This window comes from Opisthorchis viverrini (assembly GCF_000715545.1).
Source record: "Opisthorchis viverrini unplaced genomic scaffold opera_v5_48, whole genome shotgun sequence".
Lineage (NCBI taxonomy): Eukaryota > Metazoa > Platyhelminthes > Trematoda > Opisthorchiida > Opisthorchiidae > Opisthorchis > Opisthorchis viverrini.
This window is the reverse complement of record NW_008751704.1, coordinates 1,523,387-1,551,363: the sequence shown is the minus strand read 5'-3', so window position 1 is coordinate 1,551,363 and position 27,977 is coordinate 1,523,387. Positions and strand designations below refer to the sequence as shown.

At 48.1% G+C, this 27,977-nt stretch overlaps 1 protein-coding gene across 1 annotated transcript; it reads right to left on the bottom strand.

Annotated features, from left to right (window-relative positions):
• On the bottom strand, nucleotides 1-27,977 carry T265_13237 (hypothetical protein; the record flags this gene model as incomplete). The annotated part of the gene is made up of 2 exons (XM_009167887.1): nucleotides 1-2,198; nucleotides 27,825-27,977. The coding sequence occupies 2 exons, from the start codon at nucleotides 27,957-27,959 to the stop codon at nucleotides 1,797-1,799; spliced, it is 537 nt and encodes a 178-aa protein (XP_009166151.1).

Here is a 27,977-nt window from a genome sequence, read left to right as displayed (position 1 = left end):
GAGACACTCTTCCTTTGGACAAGGCTTTGGTACTTCGCGCACCCACCCAACACAAAAGTAGGCAGGAGTGAGGACTGGACGTTTTAGAAAGGCAAGTCCTTATTCGGGAGGGACCACGCTACATACTTTACAAGAATGTGGGCGGCGCAGCACAGCTTATTTTGTCGTCCTCCATCTGAAATCCGGTCTCTTCCCATGGCTGTACAACAGTCATGCACCAGTATTTACTGTGAGCATATTACTGACGACGATGATCACTCGCGCTACTTACGCTGGAGCATTCTCCAGCAAGATGTGATCAGGTTCGTAGAACACGCAGATTGTTTAGGGATGTCCGTTGTGGGGAAAAGCGATTATTAAAGGCGACGAACAAATATATCCGGGTGCGTTTGAGGCGAGGGACAGGCGGTTGTGAGATAGGGCGAGTCAATGAAGGAAGTTTAGGAAAAACGAGTGACGGCGGGTATTTGGTGTTTGCCGACAGGCGAAAACCACCAAGAAGTCTAGCGTTATAAACAAGAAGACGTGGGCGACGTGAGGAAGGGGAGGGGAAGAAGCGCACGTGTGGTTGTGCTGCTTGTAGCAGTGGGGGAATTTTCAGATGGAAAAAGCGATGAGAAAACTCAAAATAGACAATAGTTCTGGACACAGATGCAGGTGAATGTGTTTTCGTGTATGAACGGGTCCCTAGAAAAATAGAGACAAAGCATCGCGCATAGTCTCAGAGAATAACAATGATAATAATAATAAGAGCAGTGATAATTGTAATAACAACGATAAAACAAGGAAAAGCTAAGGCAACAAATCAGCAGTGAGACCAAGCGGAACAACGACGCTATATTGTAGAAGCCGTAGCAAATACGCACCTGTCCAAGTGTTTACATCCTACCAAAACGATGGAAGTCGGGTCATCTCTGCTCTGTTTAAACACAATAACAACGGATGGGGTGACACGTGACAAGAGTCAGATGATAGTCCAAAAGGCAGACCGACAATGACGAACGCTGGGCAAAAACATTTGACAGCTGTGCAACCCAATAAAAACCTTGGATTGTGTTTGTGTGGTTTCGATGTCTGTACAAAGATGAAAACATGACTGTGTAAGCGTATGGTGAAAATAGGGGCCTATCGAAATTTCATAATAATGTCCCCCAGGGCAATTGGAACATGTAAGAGTCGCTAATAGCAACGACTCAGTTATCTGTACAGTTCACCTGTAAGTGTAGACACAAGGGGGAGATGAGACCACAATCCCCCCTACGGTACAAGCGAGTGATCACGAAATGAGAGGAGAGGCGACGCCCCACACAAGATATAGACTGAACCACAGCGAATGGATAAGATCACAATGTGCTGGGAATCGGTCAAAGGTGACGCGTACGTCGGACCGCGGCCCCACCAGCCGTGATTGTCAGAAAGCAGCAACGGAAAAAAAAAACAAAGAATCAGGTCGGGGAGTATCGATTTGGCTAAAGAGTGTGGCGAATGAGTGGTCACAAACTCGTGGGCTGGAAAGGGGGCGACATCAGCAACTGAGCTGTAATAATATTAATAGTATAAAGACTATAGGCACCAGAATAGAGGACCTTGTCCTCCATAGAGAAGCTGACCACAAGCGACACAAGTAAAATTCTGAAAGCTTGGAGATGGGTGAGGGCGAATCCAACTTGAAGAGCCTGCACCAACTGGGAAAATGAGGAAACAATCCCCGTTCCCGCAATGCGATCAAGGCCCAGGGAGACCGCTGCATTCACCAGTGTCCAGATGAACAAAAAAGTCTGATGAAAGCGAAATCACTAGGGGTGTGGATAACCGGTCGCCGCACTGGCCACCATTCCTGCTGGTGTTGCTTGGGGAATATGAGGAGCGCCAAAGTCAAAAGCACCGCCGGAGGATAGGGAAGAAGGATGGTGATCCAGAACCGGATGATTCATAAGGTTATAGTTCAGATTCGAATGTGATGGGGTCTGTTGCGTATGATGATTGGACATTGGACCACCCGGGTTGCCAGCAGGGGGCATAAGGCGATTATTACCTCCCGCGCCGACATTGGATCCACGCTGCTGGCCTGGGTTACTCTTGGTTCCTCTGAACTGATTGGAAGATAGATTTGGCGGATATGCTCCTGGGAAAAAGAATGTGGTTGCAACATACAGTAATGTATCCAGAAACCGATAACGAATAGTAACATGTACCATAATGCCGTCATAAAGAAGGGTGACCAACGAAATTTACTTCAGTGGTTGGGGCGTGAATTTACTGACCGAAAGGTCCGTGGTTTGAGCCCGACCTCTGCCTCTCGACTCCCCCTGCCTAGACTTGGGCAACCTGACAGTATCCCTGCCCTCGTGCTTCCTTCTGGTGGCATGGCAGCTAGGCACCGGAAGAATGTTACAGGTGAACGATTAACTTTTTATATTTTTCCTTCACTCCCATATCATCCTGCAACATGAATAATATGGTGCGAAATACCAACAGTTCCATTAGGTCAGGTAGCAGGAGAACGACATTTGAAGGAAAAAAACGCATGCGAATGGCAAACACTACGCAACCTATTCGACTACTGAAGACATATCTGATGCATCCGGTTTCTGTGGTGAGGTCTCTTGAGACGAAAGCGGTAGTTCACTGCCGATTCCCTAGATAGGCACCCAGAGACGGAACACATCAATGGTTAGAGACACTGTCAGACATGGTCCAGTCGCGTTCTCCATGGCGCTTGTGGATCCAAGCTGTTACCTTCAATGCATAGCTACCCCAACCCGAGATTCTCAATGAAAGGTCCACTGGTACCCCTTTATTCATGCATCAGTTATATCAACCCCATCTCCCCAGATCATCAGCGAACGAAATCGTGGCAGCTAGGACCACTGTACGACCACGACTGATGACAACAATGCCGTAATCTTGACGTCTAATAATTAATTTTAAAAGATTAAATCATTCAACTGTAACACCCTTTTGGTGCCTAGCTACCAGGCCACCCGGAGTAAGCACGGGGGCGGGGTTACTGTCAAGTTGCCGAAGCCTAGACAGGGGTTTAAACATAGGAGATCACGGCACCTTAAAAATGCTTCCTGTTGATTCATGATTGCTCCAATCCGTATTATTTTACGTGCCGATCTAACTGTTTCAACGGGCTTACTACACAACCCACTCGCCTTGTGCATGTATCATTCCACTACCCAAATGGATGGATAGTGTGGGATGGGTAAGCTTGTACTCAAACAGAAATACTTCAGCCGAACAGTTCACAGAATGAGAGTAAACATTAACTTGCTTCTCAAGTGACGAGTGGGAATGTGATTACGAACACTTGTTTTCAAGGTAGTGTTTCTCACAATTGTAAGGCAACATTCCACTCCGTTGTAGCGAACATTGTTTTACAACTGCGTTCTGCTGCGTGCAAAATTGTTTACCGAAAAAGTTACACTACTGAAAAAGATTGGCCCAGTGTCAGGAGTGTCGCTGTAAAACATACGACCAAAAAGAGTACAAAAAACATTCAGCAGCACTCTTTCGGTGTTTAGCTGCAATGTCAACGGGAAGAGAGACGGGGGCTGGGATACTGCCGGGGTTCTCAAGCCCAGATAGCAGTCGAGTTCCTGAGACTGGTTTCGGATCGCGGACCTTCCGATCCGTAGACTGGCACCTTGACTATCGAGCTATCTTGAGTCAAAGAGTACAAGCTGACGAATTTGAAATAAACAATTTTCTTTCGTCGCTTCGTTCTTAGATTAATAGTGGATTGAATATTGAAAGTGACGTTTGCAGAGCGGATTCCACGAACATCATGGACAGCACACCAGTATCAGAGTCACGCCGATACCACCGATACTTTCTGTAGTCGCCGTCATTCCCGTCTACCATGGCAAAGGTTAATCACCTCAGTGCTTGCACCACTCCGATTTAGGCACGAAAAACGGAAACCCCTCAGCATGCGCAACACTTCAGCTTCGCGTGCTGCATCCATTCCCCAATTGTAGTCTAATGCACAACCGAACAATCACTTCCTAACTGTCTCGTTCCAGACTCACTCGCATCAAGATAACGAGCAAACGAATATCGATTGCTTGAAAACCTCCGCTGCTAGCAGGGGCCACGTCTGACAACCGTACAATGAAGCAGCAACCTCCGAATGACAAAACGAAGGCATGCCCTGATTGGTTAGAATGCCAGCCAATCCAGGTCGAGCATCTTTGATTCGACGCTTCTCGCCCCCTCACGGAGATTCTAGCACGACCGTGTGGAACACTCTGTGACTACCCTATAAATACAGTTGTAATAATTTTCCTTTGTCCCCATAAAGGGCCGTGTAGAGATAACGTGCCTATTGATATACCATAATAGGCGGAGCAGGAAGCCAAGGGACCGATACAGAGTTGCACGATCGTCAACAAGTGACGAGTCACCAGCAGAAAAGCTACCTACGCAGTTGGTTGCCAGACATAGGGACGTAAAGCTATCCATAAACACGACCCCATCATGCATCCAGCTGTGTTTTGGAAATGCCGAAATTTGCACCTTTCCGTTTCTGGTCACATCTGACCGAGCATTGAACTAGCTTCACGTCTGTCTTCTAGTTCCACGTTTCACCTCCATTTCAATCAAATCGCCTGTACGGAAGTGAAACACCAGTGTCCTCATCTAGTGTTGCTATCAACGATGATAAGGACTACCATGAGAACCGCGAGATCCCCACCGCGCCTGGTTGGAGACGCTGCACGATATCGTTACCAATCGGGGTCAATGGTGTTCTTGTTGTCAGTTTCTATCCAGCCTACCTGAATGTCAAGAGGTGTAGGCACAAAATGTCTCCCCCATCCACTTTTATTCTTTCCTTCACAATACGGCTCCCAAATAAGTCACGGTTGTACGTCAGCGCGGCCTCTGTGTTGAACACTGTCGATGATGCTGATAGTGGACCGGTACTTGATCGTGAAATCGCATTCCTGGAGCAGTGGCCCATCACTGGAAAAAATGACTATACGTACGGGAATTCCTTTTTCCAGCTTGTGATCAGTCAGTTGAATGACGGCTACAGAACACTTTGTGGAACTTTTTGTCCGAATACACAATCATCAAAGACTTCTGTTCGACTGAAGTTGCGCTGGGGTGGTGCCACGGATCTGGCTGCATGCGGTGGTTGGTGTCGGGAAATACATGCGAAACGACTGCACGAATACGACGGTTCAAAGCATACGTCTCTGTGGCGATTTCCAGTTACGGACTGTAGTGGGTGAGAGGCAAATCGAAACCAAGCATGGATTTGACACAGCCATGGGCACGTTGGCATTCTTCTGAACATGTCCACTTGGTGACTGGCTGGTTCCGTGGGTCTCGGAGGCGATGCGTGGCAGGTAGAAGGATAGACCGAGGGATGTCACGTCTGTGGGCGGTAACATGCGATCAATGGTGTCGACATTATCCGAGCCTGGTCGGCCGTCGTGGTCATGAAACCTAGGTACTTTATCGACCGCATGACGGTGCATTTTCCTCGGCGCAGGCTGAAGCCATACGCTTGAATACGACCGAGAACGCCATCAGGACGATGCCACATTTCGTCGGGCTTGGAACCCATGACGATGAAATCGTCCAGACAGAAGGCAACGCCGGCGGCATCCCTCAGCATCGTATCCATGATTTGTTGAGATATGGTTAGCGCTGTCTTGACACCAAATAGCAGTTGGGTCAATTCAATTTATCAGCTATAAACCGCGTGCCATAGGCACATTGGTTCCAGCTGCTACTGTTTCGATCGCCGGAAAACGGGAAAGTGGGACATACAACCATGCCTTGGAGGCGAAGGCATGTTTAGTTTGTTCGGAAATTCGGTAACTACACATTGAAGGCGATAGTTTTGATGCACGAGCGCCACTGACTGCGCAATTGGGTCATTTCCGGCAATGTCATTAACCACTGGTGATTTGAGTCCAGGGGACCCTATCCTGGGAGGCGGCAGTTGCCCAGTCGACCAAGTTCACTCGTTAGTTTCGTACTTCGTTGCCAGGTCATGCACTGTCCACCTCTCGGTCGCTCCCACTCAGCATAGAGCTAAGAGAAAAGAGCTCTGTGAGACAGATGGCCCTCCGGCATGCGGAGTACCAGCGCAACCTATGAAGCGCGAGTAATCCATCTATCGCAGGAGACTTCCTTCTTCCTAAGACCATCTGGCGTACCTCAGCATTGCTATATTCAGATGTTCCCACCAGACCTAAACAATGCTGCGGAGACACCGATGAGCAAGCACTGACATCTTCCGTACGTCCTCTGCTTGTGGGGGCCACGTCTCTGATCCACAAAACCGTATGGATCGCACCACTGCAGTATAAACTATTCCCTTGACAGACAAGCTCGTCGCGTCGACACCATAGGTGTCGAAGGTTGGAAAAATTTGCCCTGGTATTTCTGATTCGAGAAACAATCTCATCTCCATCTAGTCCGCTGGAACTTATACAGCTGACTAGGTAAACAAATTCATCTAACAAGTCGATTGGCTCAGTTGCAAGCATGAAGTGTGGGTTTGATCCCACCCAGCCTTGCAGCAGCACCTTACACTTTGCAGGTGTGAAGAGCATGTCAAACCGTGTCGCAGAGTTATTTAGGTTATTTAAAATCGTTTGCATTTGAGAAGGATATGAAACAAGGAAAGTAATATCGACTGCATACTCAATGTCTGTGAGGGAGCGTCCCGGGAGCATTTCCACTCCCGAGGTTTCAGAAATAAGCCTCGGCCAAGTCATCTGAAAGAGGCACGGGGTACTGACGGATATCCGGTGTAGCACTGAGGCCAGAGAAGTCTTCGCACAGACGCGTGGTTTCATCTGCCTTCTTCATGTCCAGTAATTCATCTGTTGGATAATACCAGCCTTCTGTAGATTGTCTAGTTAATCGTCCACAGTGGGCAAGACAGCATACGGTATGCGTCGTTTCGACCTGGCATTGGAAAGGCACACTCTGGCTTTCGCTTTTGTGACCCGCACAAGGCCGTCGACGAATACGGGCACAGAGAGATGCAAGAGGCTCTCAAGTGAGTTAGTTCGCCCCTGGATGCAGCACGCGTGAGATTGCAAACAGAATAAACCGGGATTTTGCAGTAAATTCAGTTTGTCCATCTAATCCAGCCCCATGAGATCAAGCTTAGGGCATGGTAGCACATGGCTTGGGTCGTCGAATCATTGAAGGTTATGGAGCAATCAACCTTATTAATTTCAGCTAACCGCCAAAAGCATTGCGGTCCCGAAGTTCGGTCAGTCCCACAAGCCACTTGCCGATTCCGTTCCGTGTTCGTTCAGTGTGACGTCAGAGCTCGCATCAAGCTGCAAACGAAACTGAGATACTAATGATACGAATGGTCAAAAACTTCCGTGGGCAAACAAAATCAATTTTGAATGTCACCGTTACCGATTTGGACCGCAATTTGTCAGCTGTATGATGGTTGTGGCATCTGAGATCGACAACACCTCTTGAGACCGCGACGACTGCGCCTGTGACATTTATGACACCTAAACCGACAGTAACGAGCGAAATGGTACTCACTACAGTGCCAGCAAATTGTCGGGGATTTGTTTTGCTTTCGACCTTTGGGACGTTGAAGTTGACTGCGTGGACACAGCTGCTTCAAGTAGCAGGTGACTGGTCGATTATAGCTGTCGTGCTCCAGGATGGTGAGTCGTTGAAATTCGGTGGAAGCTTCACTTCATATCAGCATCGTGTTCAATTCTGTGGAGCAGCCAGGTTCCGATGTCTATTTCGGGAGACCAGATAGATAAATGAGGCATTCAAGTGGTTTTCCGTAATTGAGCTGAGCTAGAAACATCGACAAACGTGATGAAATCATCATCACCGTTCTTGATCAGCCTGAGGCTTTGGTAACCGGCATCCATATTTAGCCGCCAGATATCTGCGACAGCGTTCTAACCATTTCATCAAATCTACGTGCTATATATTTGCTCTGTTTTTCAAACGGCGTTCTAACCATCAAATCTACGTGCTATATATTTGCTCTGTTTTTCAAACGTTTCATCATTTATTGCTAAATCACTTTCTTCCGTTTTCATTTCACAGTGTCAAAGTTCTGGATGAATAAAGCCTAGCTTTCGGGCCCTCAGTCTTTTCCATTGTCATTCTGATTGTCGTTGCACTCCGACCCTCGTCGTACACAATTTACTCATCCAAAAAAGCTTTCTTCGAACAATGGATCGATTCTTACGTCCTGAAAGATTCGATACCGACCCCAATACCCAAGACTCGGCACATACCTGGGAGCATTGGTTTTGTACTTTCACAAACTTCCTAGAGTCAATCGGTTCGCATTCACCAGATAAACTGAAAACCTAGTTCAATTACGTCTCCCCTAGTGTTTACCGATCCATCAAAGACTGCAAAGACTGAATCAGCCATCGAAACCTTGCGAGAAATTTACGTACAGCCGAAAAATGAAGCTTTTGCACGGAATCTTTTGGACACTTGTAAACAGGACGGAGCTCAGAACCTTGATCAGTTTGTGCAGAAGCTTCGCAGTTTATTGCTAGACTGCCGCATTACAGCCGTCAGTGCAGAACAGCATACTGATGAAGCGTTACGAGACGCACTTATTAGTGGACTTTATTCCAATACTATACGCCAGACTGCTGGAACATAAGTCGCTGGATTTTAAAACAGCATACGACCATGCAAAGTCCCTCGAACTAGCGCAAAAACAGTCGTTGTCGTTTTTGCCGAACACTGAATTCCCCTGTGCCACCGTATCGAACGACCGACCAAAGTCTCCACGTTCTCAAACGTCATCGCACGAGTAGGCGACTGCTGCCAGTGTGGGGTCTTCACGTTTCTTCTGTGGCTATGCTCGTCACCCGAGATATAAATGCCCCGCTAAGGATGCGACCTGCAAAAACTGTGGGAAGAAAGGGCATTTTCAAAAGGTTTGCAGATCTACTGGTCCGCGGAACACCTCATCTGTTTCAAGTGCGCTATCTTGCGTCACTGCAGCGGCTCCCGAGTGTCTAAAAGAAGCAGTCACCGATGTGAAAGCCAATGGTGTCCCGCTTCGAGCTCTTGTTGATACTGGTAGCTCAGAAAGTTTCATTTCCGAAAAGGTAGTCCGTCGTAACAAGTGGTCTGTACTACCATCGTCATCTGAGATAACTTTGGCATCTATCCAGCACAAAAGCTTTACTCTTGGACATTGCTTTTTAACGTTGCAACACAAACAAAACAAGTATCCCTCTTTCAAGTTTTCAGTATTACGTGACCTCTGTGCAGATATTTTGCTAGGACATGACTTTCTTAAGCTTCATAAGTCCCTGGAAATCTCATTCAACGGTGACAAACCTTCTTTTTCCCTTTGTGGCCTAATTGCTGCCAAAATTGAACCTCCCACTTTGTTCGAGCATATTGACCCAAGGTGCAAGCCAATCGCCATAAAGTCCAGGCGACATTCTGCAGACGACGAGGCCTTCATTGCTTCTGAAGTAAAGCGTTTACTTGACCAACACATCATTGAACCCTCGAAGTCCCCATGGAGAGCGCAAGTGCTCGTCACGACAAATGAACGACAGAAGAAGCGAATGGTGGTTGACTATAGTCAAACTATAAACCGATTTACGCAACTAGACGCTTATCCGCTCCCCAGACTTGAAGATTTAAGTACTAAAATAGCTCAATATCGTATTTTCAGCACGCTTGATCTTGAAAGTGCGTATTATCAAATACCCATTAAAGAAAGCGACAGAATCTACACGGCTTTTGAGGCTTGCAACAACCTCTATCAGTTCCGTCGAATACCTTTCGGAGTAACGAATGGGGTAGCCTGTTTTCAAAGGGTAATGGATGACATAATACGCGCCGAACAACTTACCGGGACATATGCGTATGTGGATAATGTTACCATTTGTGGAAAGAATCAAGAAGAACATGATCGAAACCTCCAGCTTTTCCTCACCGTAGCACAAAAGTACGGCCTTCAGTTAAATCACGATAAAAGCACGATTTCCACCACTAAGCTCAGACTCCTCGGCTATGAAATTACTGAAGGTGTCATCAAACCAGACCCTGAACGCTTCAAGGTATTGCAAGAACTGCCCGTTCCGAACGACATCAAGTCTCAACAACGAGTGGTAGGATTGTTCGCGTACTATTCTCGTTGGATAAGCCGTTTCTCGGATAAGATCTACCCAATCACTCACAATACAACCTTTCCTGTCCCTGAATCTGTTATAAAAGCATTTGAAAGTTTGAAAAAGGAGTTGATGGATGCAGCCTTGGTCACTATCGACCCGAGAATACCTTTGGTGCTCGAAACTGATGCATCTGATGTCGCGATTTCTGCTACACTCAATCAAGATGGCAGACCGGTCGCATTCTTCTCACGTACACTGTCTGCCAGCGAAAAACACCATTCCGCTATTGAGAAAGAAGCTTGCGCAATTGTCGAAGCAGTGCGCAAATGGAGGCATTACCTACTCGGGACCCATTTCAAAATTATAACTGATCAGCGATCCGTTGCATTCATGTACTCAACACAACAAAAAGGGAAAATAAAAAATGACAAAATCCAACGGTGGCGGATGGAGTTGTCGCCTTTTTCTTTTGACGTTACCTACAGACCAGGCATAGAAAACAAAGCTGCTGACACGCTTTCTCGAAGTGTCTGTGCGAACACTTCATCTAACCTGGATCTAAAACGCTTACACACAACCCTGTGTCATCCTGGAGCAACACGCATGATGCATTTCGTTCGTGCCAAGAATCTACCATTCTCCCTAGAGGATATCCGACTCGTCATTAAGCAGTGTCAAGTGTGTGCGGAACTAAAACCACGTTTCTTCAAGTCATCTGGCGGTACCCTCATTAAAGCCACACAAACGTTTGAACGCTTAAGCATTGACTTTAAGGGACCACTGCCTTCGACGACTCGAAACAAATATCTACTGACGATCGTAGACGAATATTCCCGTTTTCCGTTCGCCTATGCATGTCCAGATATCAGTTCGTCTACGGTGATATCATGCCTTGTGCCACTGTTCGCCACATCTGACCTGCCAAGTTTCGTGCATTCGGATCGTGGCTCATCATTCATCTAGGATGAGATCAAACGATTTCTTCATGAAAAAGGTGTAGCCACCAGTCGGACCACTCCATATAATCCAAGGGGGAACGGCCAGGTGGAAAGATTGAATGGAACTTTGTGGAAGGCTATTACGCTTTCATTACGATCAAAGGGTCTTCAAATCAGTCACTGGGAAGCCGTTTTACAAGACGCTCTCCACTCGATTCGTTCTTTGTTGTGCACGGCCACCAATGCTACTCCACACGAGCGGATGTTTCATCACAATCGAAAATCCGCAGTCGGTACGTCCTTGCCACAGTGGTTGCTTTCCCCAGGACCAGTTTTGATGCGGCGAAACACACGATCTTCAAAGTACGACCCCCTAGTCGAAGAGGTTGAGCTCCTGGAATGTAACCCTGAGTACGCATATGTCAGACGCCCTAACGGCATGGAAGAAACGGTCTTCCTACGCAACCTGGCGTCTTTAACAGATTTCGGATGTGCTCCAGCATCCGAACAGCAGCAACCGCAGTCCACCGCTGATTCATTTATCAAGCCGGAACTATCTGACTCTGCTTCGGAAAGTGAAATGTCGAATTCTTCTGAACACCCATTGGTTATACAACAACAGCGGACACGGCCGCATGTACTGCGCAACAGAGGCCTGACATTATTCAATTATAAATCAAACTCTTGAGAACCTTCATCTCTGCGGGGGGTGAATGTTATATATTTGCTCTGTTTTTCAAACGTTTCATCATTTATTGCTAAATCACTTTCTTCCGTTTTCAGCTCTCAGTGTCAAAGTTCTGGATGAATAAAGCCTAGCTTTCGGGCCCTCAGTCTTTTCCATTGTCATTCTGATTGTCGTTGCACAACGTTCATGTTCCAGTGTACCGAGTTGTAGGAACAACGATCTGACCTTCTATCCACTAGCAAACTAATAAAAAATAGTTCTGAACATACCCTCGTACCGCTTGAACCAGAAGTAAAAAGTGCAACCAGGAAAAGGGTCGACTGTGAACTCCGTGATTGAGGCTGCGGCTCCATCAGCTAAAATCAGAAGAATCGCTGATACTTGATGCTGGTGTCTGGACAAGCAGTCTCGAAGTCAGTGATCCAACAAGCCACAGTTAGGCTTCTTTGAAGCGTTTTTGGTGCTGTTGCAATAATTCACGGAACTGATTAAATTCGATAGACATCGTGGGTTCTCATTTTGCCGATTATGAGAATGCAAATGCCTCAGCTCAAGTCTCGGTCTGGACCTTTCAAGCTAGTGTTTTCGGTAAGTCAATCAAGTTATCGGCTATAAGCCGTATACAATGAGCACATTGGTTCCAGCCGCTACAGTTTCTACCATCGGAAAGTAGGAGTGTGGGATTAATAACCAAGCATCGGAGGCGATGACATGTTCAGTTAGTTCGAGAAGTGGGTAGCTACACATTGGAGGCAATTGGTTTGACGCACGAGCGCCACTGACTGAGCGATTGGGTCAATTCACTCGGTGTCACTACCAATGCTGGGTTGAATCCCTGGGGTCCCCACCCAGGGAGGCGGCAGTTGCCGACCTGGCTCAGTTTAACAGTTAGTGTTTTCGTACTTCGTTGCCAGGTCCACCCGTCAGCACTTTCACTTAGTACAGGGCTGGACGAAAAGGGATCTGCGAGACAGACGGTCCCCTGACATGCGCAGTACATGTCCTAACCAACATACCTTATGAAGCGTGTGTGGTTGATCTATCACGGAAGAGTTCCTTCTTCCTCGGACCATCTGGCAAAAGAACCACACAGATGAATGTATATCAGTTTAACAGTGTTTTCGTACTTCGTTGCCAGGTCCACCCGTCAGCACTTTCACTTAGTACAGGGCTGGACGAAAAGGGATCTGCGAGACAGACGGTCCCCTGACATGCGCAGTACATGTCCTAACCAACATACCTTATGAAGCGTGTGTGGTTGATCTATCACGGAAGAGTTCCTTCTTCCTCGGACCATCTGGCAAAAGAACCACACAGATGAATGTATATTAAACGCTCAAAACCAGTCCAAAAACTATATAAGGCGACAACATTCCGGAAATCCCGACGCCTTCTGGACGTAGCACTGGCAACTGGCAGAAACTGGATCATGATTGGCTGTTGGGTCAAGATCTTCGATCCACCAGAGCTCGTTTTGATGCTGGACCGGTAAAGTGGTTTTGGTGCTGGATTCCGCCTGACATCTCCATCTTCAAAGGTAAGGACTCCAGGTCGACAAGATTCTCATCAGCAACGATGTGAATATCGGGTTTCGTAGGCCTTCCAGCGTTCGCCTCATTAATTCAGCGACCACAAACGTGGACATAAACGAAGTGTATATCCTTGTCGGATATTAATTTTCGGAGGAGGGCATTTAGAGTTCACCATACACTCACATGCCCAGAAGTATATGAATGGACTATGTTCACAAACTTCTAAGGTGTAGCAACGGGCAATTCGAATGCCTCAAAGGGACGCCCTGGAGTGCAAACAAGACGAAAGTCCTCTAAATCTGTCACCGGGAGTCGCCCCCAATTCTAGACGGTCCCTTCCGTGCGTCTCCAGGAATGCCACTCNGAATCTTTCGTTGGAACGTCCGTCATCCTGTGGTTTGTCTATACCAACCTGGATAACTACTACAAGACCTGTATTACTGAAAAGATTTGACCGTGCCTCAAAGTATGAACTAGTCGTTAAGGAAGTCGAACTTTTAATTGCAATCCACATTACGCCCATACTCGTTTTCCAGGCGGAAAAGAAGGCACTGAGGCCGTCTGCTATCTCACTCCTCGTGGTGATCGCACACACGTCAATGAGTTCAAACGTACGCCGTCCGGTGAAAGCAATGGCGTTCATACACTCCCTGTCTGACTTGCACGCGCCTCCGCTCAGCAAAGTTGAAGCTAATACCAATCATACTTCAGTTTCAACCCTGTGACCGCGCGATGCACCTGAATCTTCAAATACACATGACCCTGGCATCTCTGACTTAGCCAGGCTCCAGCAACGTACGCGACCCTACATTTTGGGAAACTGAGAAGCCTGACCGCACTTATTATCCCTTAGCAGATTTTTACAATCATTCAGTCCCTGTGTCCGAGTTACGCCTCCCTACACACACAACGCGAATGGAGATATACACTCGGACGCTTCTGAGGCTGAAGGATTATCCGTATTCACAATCGACCTTTCCGCTAAGAGCTTCCAGTTCGCAGTGGAGGTAGCGGGTAGCTCACTGAGTTGCTGTTCTGTGCCGTATGAAAACGAACTTGACGTTCTATCTTTACTAGATATCAGTCACTTTGGTGTCTGATAGTATCGCTGACAGGGAGCTTCCGGGAGCCAATCGCAGAAACCAACAACTTATGGGGAAAATAATAAATCGCTCAGCTGTAGCACCCTTTCGGTGCCTAGTTGCCATGCCACATGGAGACACGAGGGCTGAAATACTGCCAGGTTGCCCAAGCCTAGACAGGGGAGATCGAGAGGTAGAGGTTGGGTTCGAACCACGGACCTTCTGTTCATTAAATTCGCGTTCTAACCACTTAGTCCATTTCGCCTCCAGCTTATGGGAGTTTCAACATTTTCCGCATCTTCCTTCTTCAAGCCTTTTTGGTTCGCCAAGTTTCTCGGTCTGCACGAACAGTTTTACCTGGTGCCAGATAACGCATCAGTTGAGTTGCAGTCGCCGAGTCTTGAGCAAACCACGGTCCTATCAGAGGTACAAGGTTTCGATGAGGTTGGTTGGATGGCGCCGCAGACAGAAGTTCCAGCTTCGAGTAGCGCTGTGGATATGTTCCCAGTGGCCGTTACTAACCGACATCGGACCATCCGGCATGTTTTGGAGGATCAAGTTCTGATAGGTCAGCGTGATTTCTGGGCCCACTAGCCTTCAGTTGCTAAGCGGGGTGTGTCCGTTTTAGGCAGATCCGAAAAGCGCAATGAAAGACAGCAACGGACGACCGCGCGTTCAGTGGTCGACCCTGGCCACCGGTAGCTGATGGTACTGTGATCTGAGACGCTCAAGCTCGGTTGCCCAATACAAAAGACTTTTAGGCTTTTGGATATTGTTACTGAAGTGAGACGCACAGAGATTACAGCTGCGCTTGATGAATGGTAAACAAAGCGATTAGTCTTAGTACAGGGATCTGCGGAGACAGTACTCAAACTTGGGTTCGGCAGGGTAGAAGAGAGAAAACGTGAAAGTAAAAGAAAGTTGTCAAACGTAGCATGGTCCCGCTTATCCGCCATGCAGCATGCATCAAGGCGACTTAGTTGGTAGACCGAGATACTGCCAGAGCTTCCACACCTAAAGAGAAGGATAAGGATCCCCAACCAAAGCCATTGCCTTAAAAGCCCAACCACATGGCAGCGGTGTTTTGGGGGATACAAGTGCACTACCATTTTTATTGAACAAGTCGCCCCACATGTTCCAACCCAAGACTGGAGAGCTAGAAACCTGTGCTCGTCAAACCTCTAGCCATCGAACAACCTGGTCTGAAGAATAATGCCGCGCGGGTACCATCTAGTATGGTTCAATCAGTCACGAAAGTAAACAAACCGTCACACTACTGTAAGGTCCAGCGTCTTCGTGAAGGCGATGTCTCAGGTGTAAATGTACTGACGGTTATCTGATGAAGCCAGTGCATGAGCCAGGGAGGCCTGAGCCAAACATCCGCCACGTACGACGGTCAAAAACAGTCGATGGAACCGTCATGAAGGGTTTGGACCTTACCGTGGCGTGACGATTCGTGCAACTCGGCGACCCAGTGAGCTATACTGGGGGGTGTCCCCGCGACACCATAGTCTCTTATACTAGGTTGGTCAATAGTTAGAGGTCTGAAGAACAGTTTTCTGGCCATCCAGGTTGGGGGTTGGAACATGAGTGACGACGTATTCCGTAAAAATGGTAATGCACTTGCATTTCCAGCCGAACACCGCTGGCTTGAGGTTAGGCTTTTGAGCCAACGGTTTTGGTTGAGGACCCTAATCGTCCTCCTGTCTAGGTATGGTCGCCTTGTCAGTATCCCAGCCCTCGTATAACCATGACATACACAACTAACTATGTTCTCATGCTACATCGGTCATCGCGTGGTGTTATCAGACGGTCACATTAGTTGCAGCATACAGCAGGGAGGGTATGCAAAAACAGACTACTGCTGGCGCCTCCTTTCTTTTTCACATACTTTTTCTTCCCACTCTCCCCACCCCATCAATAACTATCCTCTTGTAGGCCCAGCACCTAGGACTGATGACTCCGTTCATCTTGTATCGGTTTTGCGTGCAGCATCTGCTCGTCACACTGCACCGACATCCTTAGGTATCTCAAAATCAATTAACCTCGAAGCCCAGTCTCTCTCGTCACCTGCAATGTCCGCACTCTGAAGCAAGCGGGACAACAAGCTGCTCCTGCTCGCACACTCCCGACCTAAAGCTGTCACCTTGTCGTGTTGTTCGGGCTCCTGTGCTGCAACGATCATGCGGACTATACTGACCAGAACTCTGTTCCTAAATGTTCAATCAGGAAGGCCAACGAGGAGCAGCTCGACGAAGAACAGCGAGTCCCCGTACTGCGAGTAATCGTATTACGAAGCGGTCTGGAGGTGCTCGTACTGTCCTCTGCGATAGGAGTTTGAAGCCAGAGAGGTGTTCTCCCACAGACGACCACCATATCCATACTTATGGAAGCAGCGATGCTGAGCTGAACGTATTGGGTCTTGATTGCTTCGATCGCTTAGGGTAAGCCGACATTCCAATCAGCGTCATTTGCACTACAGTTCAGTCTCCCACGACGTATCCACATCATGCATCCGATTTTATCAAGCGATTTCCAGTTGTTTTCCAATCCGACTTCGGTTATTGCACTGCGACACAAACAGCCCTCCACCTCCTGCCGGGTGCTACACCAGTCTTCCGTCCAGAGAGACCAGTCACGCAAGCTTCCCACCCACTGGCAGATGCCGGACTTCAGCGGTTGGAATTGTGTTCCCTGAATCCTACTCCGCCTGAGCAGTGTCAATCGTTGTGATGAAGAAACCCAACGGTGTCATCCGCATATGTGCCGACTTCTCAACGGTCTGAATGCAGCTCTCCAGCAGCACCACTATCCACTACCAGCGAAAATCAACCTTGCTGAAGCGTATCTTCAAGTCGAAGTCGCACTAGAATCACGGCCTGTTGACCGTATCCACAGCATCCGATTTTATCAAGCGATTTCCAGTTGTTTTCCAATCCGACTTCGGTTATTGCACTGCGACACAAACAGCCCTCCACCTCCTGCCGGGTGCTACACCAGTCTTCCGTCCAGAGAGACCAGTCACGCAAGCTTCCCACCCACTGGCAGATGCCGGACTTCAGCGGTTGGAATTGTGTTCCCTGAATCCTACTCCGCCTGAGCAGTGTCAATCGTTGTGATGAAGAAACCCAACGGTGTCATCCGCATATGTGCCGACTTCTCAACGGTCTGAATGCAGCTCTCCAGCAGCACCACTATCCACTACCAGCGAAAATCAACCTTGCTGAAGCGTATCTTCAAGTCGAAGTCGCACTAGAATCACGGCCTGTTGACAACCAACGCACACCACAGGCTGTATTAATACACTCGTCTCCCGTTTGGCGTCAAAACTGTGCCAGTTTACCAGTAGTTGAGTGTCATGATTTTTGTGGCACTAGAATGCCTGTTGACAACCAACGCACACCACAGGCTGTATTAATACACTCGTCTCCCGTTTGGCGTCAAAACTGTGCCAGTTTACTTACCGTTGAGTGTCATGATTTTTGTGTGCTTATTCTTATACTTACCATATATACTCGTACTGAACTTTTGTATGTACATTTCAGCTCATGTACGCTTGTTCTTAGACAAGTAAAACGTTACTTATCCTCGAAAATCTGGACTGAGTTTTAACTCGCTCTCGGACTCTTTCTAAACGTCTCAATTTACTTATCTAAGAACACAATGGACCCGCAACTACGACCTCGGTTCTTCGACGCTGACCCAAACTCCGCAGATGCAGCAAAACGCTGGAATCACTGGTTTCGTACCTTCGAAACCTATCTGAAAACCGTCGAATCTTCTAAACCCGACAAACTTGAAACTCTCATCCACTTTGTGGATCCATTAGTATACGATCACATTGCTGATCACACCGACTATGAATCTGCAATCGCCACGTTACGGAAATTATATGTCCGTCCAAAAAATGTCATATATGCACGCTACCTGCTACAGACCTACAAACAGGAGAGTGGACAAGATATCGATCAGTTCGTACAAAAACTGAAATCATTAGCCAAAGACTGTGAGTTTAAATCTGTGTCTGCAACTGAATATCAAGATGAGTGCGTGCGTGATGCTATAATTAATGGCCTGGCGTCCACATCCATCCGCGAGAAGCTTCTAGCACAAAGCGAACTCACTCTGGACCAAACATATCAGCTGGCTAGATCCCTCGAATTGGCTCACAAACAGTCACAGTCATATGTTAGTAACGAACCCATATCTTGCTCTACGATTCCACCCATTTCACAGAATCCCGAACTGCGTGTTGATCCCACCACTGCTGCTGTAAAATCCATTCAGACATGTTATTTCTGCGGTTATGATGCACATCCTCGTCCAAAGTGCCCCGCTCGCGAAGCCGTCTGCAATCTTTGTGGTAAACGCGGTCACTTCCGCCGCGTGTGCCGTTCAAAAAATACCTCCAAGTTCCACACAAGTTGTACAACAAAGCCTACTTTATCGTCATTATTCGTTGCAGCAGCTCCTACCTGCCTGGCGCATGCCATCGCAACTATCGAAGTCAATGGCATCACTCTCCGTGCTCTGGTCGACACAGGGAGTTCTTGCAGTTTCATTAACGCTAAGGTCGTGAAACTGCATAATTGGAAAATTTATCCAACTTTCTCAGTCGTCACAATGGCGTCTACATCCCTATCTTGTCGAACGACTGGTTACGCTTGTGTTTCTGTCCGATACAGAGATACCTCATACAGTGAACTGAAGCTCTTTGTAATGCCAAACCTCTGCACCGACGTTTTACTCGGGCATGACTTTCTAGGTCTACATGGCAAGGTAGAAATTTCATTCGGCGGGGATCGTGATGCGCTCACCATCTGCGGCCTGACGGCTGTAAACGTTGAATCACCATCACTTTTCGCCAACTTGTCTCCAGATTGCAAGCCTGTTGCAACCAAATCAAGAAGGCATCATCCGGATGATGAAAAATTCATTCGCGCCGAAGTTGACCGCTTATTGCAAGAAGGCATCATCGAACCGTCAACGTCTCCCTGGAGAGCGCAGGTTTTGATTACTAAGGGTATCAATCACAAACGCCGGATGGTTGTTGACTACAGCCAAACTATCAACCGGTTCACATATCTGGACGCTTACCCTCTGCCACGCTTGGACAAAATGATTGAGGAGATTTCGCACTACGAAGTCTATAGTACATTAGACCTCTTGTCTGCTTACCATCAAGTCCCCATCTCGGCATCCGACAAACCTTTTACAGCATTCGAAGCATGTGGTGGCCTGTTTCAGTTTCGTCGCATACCCTTCGGTGTCACAAACGGTGTTGCGTGTTTTCAGCGAACTATTAACAATATCATTACGACTGAAAAGCTGAAAAGCACGTATGCCTACATAGACAATGTGACTATTTGTGGCAAGACCCAAGAGGAACACGATCTCAATCTCCAGTCGTTTTTGAGAGCTACGAGGAAGTATGGGATCACTCTTAATGATGACAAAACAGTCACTTCTTCAAAAGTTATCCGCCTCCTAGGTTATGAGGTTTCAAAGGGTGTCATTAGACCAGACCCTGAACGCATGGAACCCATCCGTCAGTTACCTCTTCCGCGTACTACCACGGAAATGCAACGTATCATCGGTATGTTTGCATATTATGCTCATTGGATATCCTCATTTTCCGACAAAATCAACAAACTGGTAAAGAATAAAACTTTTCCCCTACCTGCCGACGTCGAGTTGACCTTCGACAACCTAAAGAACGAACTAGAAAATGCTACACTAATCACAATAGATTATAACGAGCCTCTGGTTGTTGAAACGGATGCCTCCGATGTGGCTATAGCCGCGTCCCTAAGCCAAAACCGTCGGCCGGTAGCCTTTTTCTCGAGGACACTCAATCCGAGCGAGAAGAATCATTCTGCCATCGAGAAGGAGGCCTACGCTATCGTTGAATCCATCCGGAAATGGCGGCATTATCTACTCGGAAGACCCTTCAAACTGATCACCGATCAGCGTTCAGTCTCATTCATGTACGGCGGTGGACAGAAGGGTAAAGTGAAAAACGACAAGATACAACGATGGAGGATTGAGCTGTCCGAGTACAAATATGATGTCATATACCGACCTGGCAAGGACAATCATGTCGCCGACACTCTGTCACGAAACGTATGTGCTTCCATGGGGAGCAATAACCAACTCGGAGAGCTCCATAACTCCCTCTGCCATCCAGGCATTACCCGTATGTTTCATTTTGTGCGTTGCAAGAATCTCCCCTACTCCGTCGACGATGTCAAGCGCGTCATTTCCTCCTGCAAAGTGTGTGCTGAACTGAAGCCAAGATTTTGGAAATCCTCTGGTAGACTCATTAAAGCAACACAACCTTTTGAACGTCTGAGTTTGGATTTTAAAGGTCCTTTGCCATCTAATACACGCAACCGCTACTTACTCACTATAATTGACGAGTTCTCTAGATTCCCATTTGCATTTGCGTGTGCGGATATGACCTCGGCAACTGTGATTGACTGTCTCACACAAATCTTCTGTCTGTTCGGAATGCCAGCCTATATCCATTCCGACAGAGGCTCATCGTTCATGTCGTCTGAGATCAATAGCTTTCTTCTGGAGAAAGGTGTTGCTATGAGTCATACATCAGCTTATAATCCACAGTGTAACGGTCAAGTTGAGCGTCTCAACGGTACTCTCTGGAAAACAATAAGCTTAGCGCTGAAATCTCACAATCTCCCGCCTTCCCGTTGGGAATCAGTACTCCCTGATGCTCTACACAGCCTCCGATCATTGTTATGTACAGTCACTAACTGTACTCCACACGAACGTTTGTTCCAATACGCACGTCGATCAACGTTTGGAATATCGTTGCCATCTTGGTTGACCACCCCTAGTCCAGTTCTGCTACGAGGTGATAGGTCATTCAAGTACCAACCACTAGTAGAAGAAGTTGACCTTCTGAACTGCAACCCACACTACGCACACATTGCTCATCAAGACGAAAGAGTCGAAACCGTGTCCCTTCGCCGTCTAGCCCCAGTGGTTCAGAATACAACTGACAATGTTCTCAATCTGCCTGAATCCAGAGAGGATACCGAACATCCAGATACGACTGAACTAACCAGACGTCAGCCCGATAGCTCTCAAGCATCTGAATCTTCTGTACCGTCCTCCGAACACCAACCGAGTTATCCTGGGATTCTAGAACAACAGCGACGCATTCATCCTTATAGTTTAAGGAACAGAGAAGCTTGATTCAGTACATCACTTCCTGTCTATGTCAGCTCATATGTGCCTACTCAAACACTGTCGGGGTGAATGTCATGATTTTTGTGTGCTTATTCTTATACTTACCATATATACTCGTACTGAACTTTTGTATGTACATTTCAGCTCATGTACGCTTGTTCTTAGACAAGTAAAACGTTGCTTATCCTCGAAAATCTGGACTCTGTTCTAACTCGCTCTCGGACTCTTTCTAAACGTCTCAGAAAGATACCATTTTCTGGCATTTCAGGTGGGGTTGCATAACTGGATGACATGCTAATCGCTGCTGCTCCACCTGAAGGGCTTCTTGATCGGATCAATGCCGTTTTGCTGCGCGTTCAGGACAATGGCCTCCGCCTCAATCCTGAGAAGTGCTAATTCTTCTTGACAAAGAAGTATCTTGGTTTCACCTTCGACGCCTCTGGTTGTCAACCTGACCCTGAGGACGTCCCATCATTACATTCCTTTTGAGGTTAATCAGCTACTATTCTGCATTCTTGCCCTCACTACACGACATTCGATCCCCACCAAATTGCTTGGAAGGGATGTCCCATGCTGTTGGTCAGAAGAATGCGAGGAAGCAATCTTCAGGCTAAAGGCGCTGCTCAGTTCCGATCTGCTACTGATCCACTCCTACCCTAAGCTACCGATCATGGCAGTTGATGCCTGTACTTTTGGAGTCGGTGCCGTCAATCTGCACGTCTTCCCAGACAGATCGAAGGAACCATTCATGCACGCGTCGAAATCACTAACGCCGGCAGAATAGCGATATGGACAGATACGGAAAGAAGCGTTGGATTCAGTGTTCGCCGTCCGGCGTTTCCATAAGTTGTTGCACGATCGCCCTTTCACCCTACTTACCGATAGACCATTACTGTCTACTTTCGGTTCAAAGAAAGGTGTTCCCGAACATCCTGCCAACCGCCTGCAAAGATGGGCGCTTATTATCCCGGGCTACATCTTTGATATTCAGCATCGTCACACCACCGAATTTAGTCAGGCCGATGCACTATCTCGCCTGATCAGGAAATATCACCATTGACAGCATGACATCAGTGTTCAACACCGATGCTTCACTGTTGTAAATCAGCAAACAGCCAACTCAAGGAGGAGACAGTTATTGCGCAGGTCGCATTCGAGTACCCAGCCGAGCCCCAGTTGGTCCACCCTGTTCGTGCATTGCCCAAGACGGTGGCAGAGGTTCAATAAGCCACCATGGCTGGTCCGACACCTCAAAGGGCGATCCAACCCGTGAATTGTCAGTAGCCTTCGAACCTCAAAGATGACTGCCTTCGGCAGCTCCTTCATCACCGAGAGGCACTGTCAGTCGTAAGCAACTGCTTAATGTTCGGAGATCGCGTAGTGATTCCTCAATCTTTACGCTATCGAGTCCTCCGTCAGTTCCATTCTGGGCGCCCAGGAATAAACCGCATGAAATCAATAGCTCGCAGTTACGCTTACTGGCCGCGCACGGACCAGCGCATCATAACGCTGCTCCCGATGCCAACAGGATGCCGAGAACCCTCCATATCAACCACCGTTCCCTGGCCTCAACCTGAGAAGCCTTGGTCTCGCAGGGCACTTCCTATTTGGTTTTGGTTGACGTTTTTTCCAAGTGGTCAACGACATCTAGTACGCTGTGTGTTATCCAACATTTTCAGCCAGCATGGCTCACCGGAGTCCATCGTCTCAGACAACGGTTCGCAGTTCACCCCCGCAGAGTTCCACTGAACATGCTATAACACACGTTCGTTCACCACCGTATCACCCGCAATCGAACGGTCAAGCAGAAAGGTTCGTCGATACACTTAATAGAGCCTTTCTTAAAACTCGAGGGGAGGAGACATCTGTCGAAGCCCTTCAGAGATTCCTGTTTGTGTACCGAACCCCGAAGGATGCTTTTGCGAACCATCAGTCATCTCCAGAGGCACTCATGGGCCGTAAGCTGAGAACTGTGCATTACTCCATGTTGCCAACAGTTTACTGAGTAAAGGTCCATACCGGTGGCAGCTGGAGCCCCACTCAAGGTGAGAACACCCTTAGTTGCCTGTGATTATCGCCCGGAACATGATGCGTGGATTACATATTGTATCCTGCGCAAACGCAGTAGTGCGATGTACGACGCGTTGGTCGGTCAAGACACCTGGACCAGACATCAAAACGAACTCCGCCTTGACAGCACACTGAAAACCCCAGTACGTGCGGGTATCGCACCGTTGGACATATTGCTCGACACTTTTGAGCCGAAAGCTGATGCAGTTTCCAAAGAGAAAAGTGTGACCGGCAGCTCAGTGGTTGATTCAGCACTTTTTCCCAGGTGGTGGACAGACTGGCACAAACACCAGCCGGGACGTATCCAGGTCGACCCAAGTCGAGCCCGTTACTGACTTTCCACAAGGGGTGTTGAGGATATCAATATCCCCACGAACTCTGTATCATTATTCGTGCTAACGAACTTCCGGCATTTTTCCGCGATTGCCTGTTAATCGCTTGTTGTTCAGAGTATTACAATTGTGTCCAAGGTTTCGTCTTATTATTATTCCGCTGTATTAGGAGTCGGGATCAGGCGACAGCTGGGGATGGCATATTACCACAGTTCGCACGTATTAGCGTTGCCCGCTGTGTGATCTAAACCGAGACACTTCCCCCGAGGAAGGGTAGACTAGAAAAGGCCGGTCCCAAAAACTGCACACTCCGATCGCCCAACGGTTGACCGTGAAAGCCGGTGCATTATTCAATACGGTCGAAATACTTGTAAAACTAAAGAGCTTGTTGCTGCCCACAAGGCACCTGCGCAGCCGCATCAGGAGTGAGACAGTAATGCCGTACTCCGTGCGCCCTCGGGCCAGGCCGGGCCCCTACTAGGTCAGACTATTGAGTCATTGGCCCCGGAAAGGGTCTTCCAGGAAAACCTTAACAATCGTTGTCTCGCGGTCCAGCCTCTTGAGGTAGACGCCAGGGGCAGGGTCCCCGAACAAAACCCTATGTTCTCGCACTGCCTTGTGGGTCACCCTTTTGAGTCAAAGGCTGAGGTGGGGTACCTCAACCAAACCCATTTCTTCGGCCTGGGCAACCGGGAAGTATCATTTACCCTTGCAGCTCTTCGCTCACCAGCCTTCCCCCTGATTCCCTCCCAACCCATCGTACAATGCAGTGCTTTCAAACTGGACTCGCTTGGCATTGGTGTGTTGTCTCAGAAACAAGAATTCAGGATGCAAGCATGCCCCATCAGTCTTCACCCGCTTTCGGCCACGCATTTATGGCGATCCAGAGGCTAGTACGGCGGAAGTATCTTTACTTGACTGCATGCCTGTTAATAATCGCTTCTGTGCGGTTCGTCTAGCAACGTCTCTGAAGGAGTCTCACGAACGACAAGTTGATAGACGTCTGTTTATCGTGTCTGCCTAGGCCCCAATTGACTGTAGCTCCGATGCCGTCAAAGACAGGTTTTATGACACCCTGAATTCCCTACAGCGGCGAGCTCATGCATCGTGGTATTTGCCGGAGATATGAGTGCTCAAGTGGGCAGGCTTAGCGCTTCAGCTGTTTTTATGCAGTACGAACTTCCGAAATAGCCAAAGTCGTCTGACCACATGTCCCCAACTGCATGTCCGACAGAAACTCAAATCGACCACACTGACGTCAGTTACCGATGTCGAGGATCACCAACTGACTGCCGGTCGTTTTGGAATACATTTGTAGACTCTGAACACGTGCTCGTCCGGAGTCGCTTCTCCCTACTTTTTGCATGGCCGCGTAAGGTGCGCACAAATCGTTTGGCAACTAAGACTGGCAGATCCAGGTGTTAGACGAACTTACCAGAATCGTCTTCTAACGTCTCTCCCAAAGGTTCCACTATCAGATGCGAACTCATACTGGGACGGTATTACCACCTCTTTTCAGTGTTGGGAATTTCGCCTGTGGCACAGCACCACCAAGCTCACTCAAGCACTGGATATCAGACCAAGCGGTAGCACTGCTACAATCTCAGGGGACATATCCCAACCGGTCCAGAACATAACTTGACGCGACGAATTATCAGACATCAAATGAAGGTGAATGTACAAGCTGACCGTGCAGTATGGTGGACACAGAAAGCCAAAGAACTAGAAGAGGCGCAGAAAGCCGGCGAAGCCCGAAAATTGTTTCAGTTGATTCAAGCGACCGGCCCCCGGAAGCCACCTGCGAGCGAAACCATCAAGGATGGGAATAAAGTGAGCATATGGAGTATGAACACCTCGACCGGTGGGCTGAATACTTCGAACAACTCTCGTGGCCACCAGCTGGCACTCATCTGAAGTTCACAGATGACGTAGAACCCTGGATGGTCAACGTGGAACCACCTACGGCCTCGGAGGTTTATGATTGCATGTTTTTTTAAGCGCCACCGAGCCTCTGGTCCGGATGACCATCCACCCGCATTATTCAAAGACGGAGGTGAAATCCATAGTCAACACTTGTCCGATCTGTTTGCCTGCATTTGGGAAAATGAGACTATTCCAGACAACTGAGGAGGTCGGTGCTAGCGCTCATTTTCCAAAAAGGGGCTCGTACTGAGTGTGGCAACCGCAGGAGGATCAGCTTGACCCCGGTCGCAACGGGACTGTTGGCGTCGCTTGTGCTTCGTCACCTTATGGTGGCTCGTGAAACACTGACTCCAGAGCAGCAAGCGGGATTCCGGGGTTGTGTTGACTAAACCTTCATACTTCGTCAGGTGTCAGAACAACGCCATGCGTACAGACGACCCACAATTCTAGTATTCCTGGACTTCCAAGGCGCGTTTGACTCGGTTGACCGATCTGTTCTGCTTGACACGCTTGGCCACCAAGGAATGCCACGGAAATTTGTGAATATAATAAGCTATTTGTATTCCCAGACTGCCGGACGTGTGACAGTACACGGCGAGCTCTCCAAGTTTTCGTACACTTATGGCGTCATAGTAGTGCATCCCTGAATCTCAAAGGACGTGTACCAAGCTACAGTGCGGGCTGTTTTGTTGTATGACTGAGACTTGGCCTGTCCGAGAAGCGGAACAGAGACGGCTTCAGGTGTTCGACAATCGTTGTCTCAGAACTGTAGCTCGTGTGGTTTGGTGTCGGCGAATCCGTAGAGGCAATTGAGAAGCGGGTTTTCGATTGTACAGCGGGCACTTCCATTTAAGAATTTGTCCAGCGCCAGATGCTGCGTTGGTTAGGACATGTAATGCGTATGCCGAACCATCACGTACCGAAGAAAGTGTTGTTTTCCATGTCCAAATCAGAGTGGCCTAAGCAGAGAAGTGGCCAACCCTCGACACGGCAGAGGGGTATGTAGGAGATTAGTCGGTGCTACTCACCTTCTAGGACAGTGTGATCCCCGCTGCGCCTACTTGGAAACACTACAAGATACGGCTGCCAACCGATGTCAGTTGCGTTCTTGTTTTCAGTTTGTATTCAGATTGCCTGAGTTAATGTCCGGAGGTGTAGACACCTCGGAATGACTGTAGTAAGCTAGCACTAAGTCCCTTCCCCGTCCACCTTTATTCTTTCCTCTAGAGTGAGGCTTTCAAATAGATCATGGTTGTACGGCAGTGAAGCATCGGCGTCGACCACTGATGTCATGCTGTCGATGAAGACAATGAAACCAAAGTACAGGTCACGTTACGGTTGTAAGACTGATCATGTGGGACAATCGGAGCGGCCTTCATCGCCTGAACTAGAAACCCATGATCACAAATGACGTCAGCGCAATGGTAGTCAGGCAGCAATTTGTCCATACACCATGCGGTTCGACTGTGGGGTAGCCAGAGCCCTAGAGTAGTGGCTTGCCCAGACGTGCCCTTTCTCACGCCTAACAGAATGTAACGCGTACGTGAAATGGGGGAAGAGTACGGAAAGTCCGGGTGCTGCTGCTACTTGTTCCGTAGACCTGTCTCCCCTGTGTGAATCGTCATATGATCTCTGCAGGCCAAACTGCAAATGACCGTTGACTTTACCCCTGCATGCCGTCAGGATGGCGACCACATAAACAGCAGAACTGACATTTCTTGTTTTTTTTTAAACAGCTCCAAAAGTCAGGATATACAGCTTCACCTTCCAATTACAAACTGTGGACACATCGTCCAACCGCGTGAAAATAGAGAGTTGTACAGCGCACTCCAAAAGTAGGATATACAGCTTCACCTTCCAATTACAAACTGTGGACACATCGTCCAACCGCGTGAAAATAGAGAGTTGTACAGCGCATTGACTCACCGTAACTGGCAGCAGCAGCTGCAGTGTTCTGGTAGTCGTATCCATAGTACCCATACACAAAGGGATCATACCCAGAGTATGGATTAGCAAAGTCACCAAACGTATAGCCAGGGTAGGCATAGTCGAAGAAACCATACCACTGCTTCAGTGCTG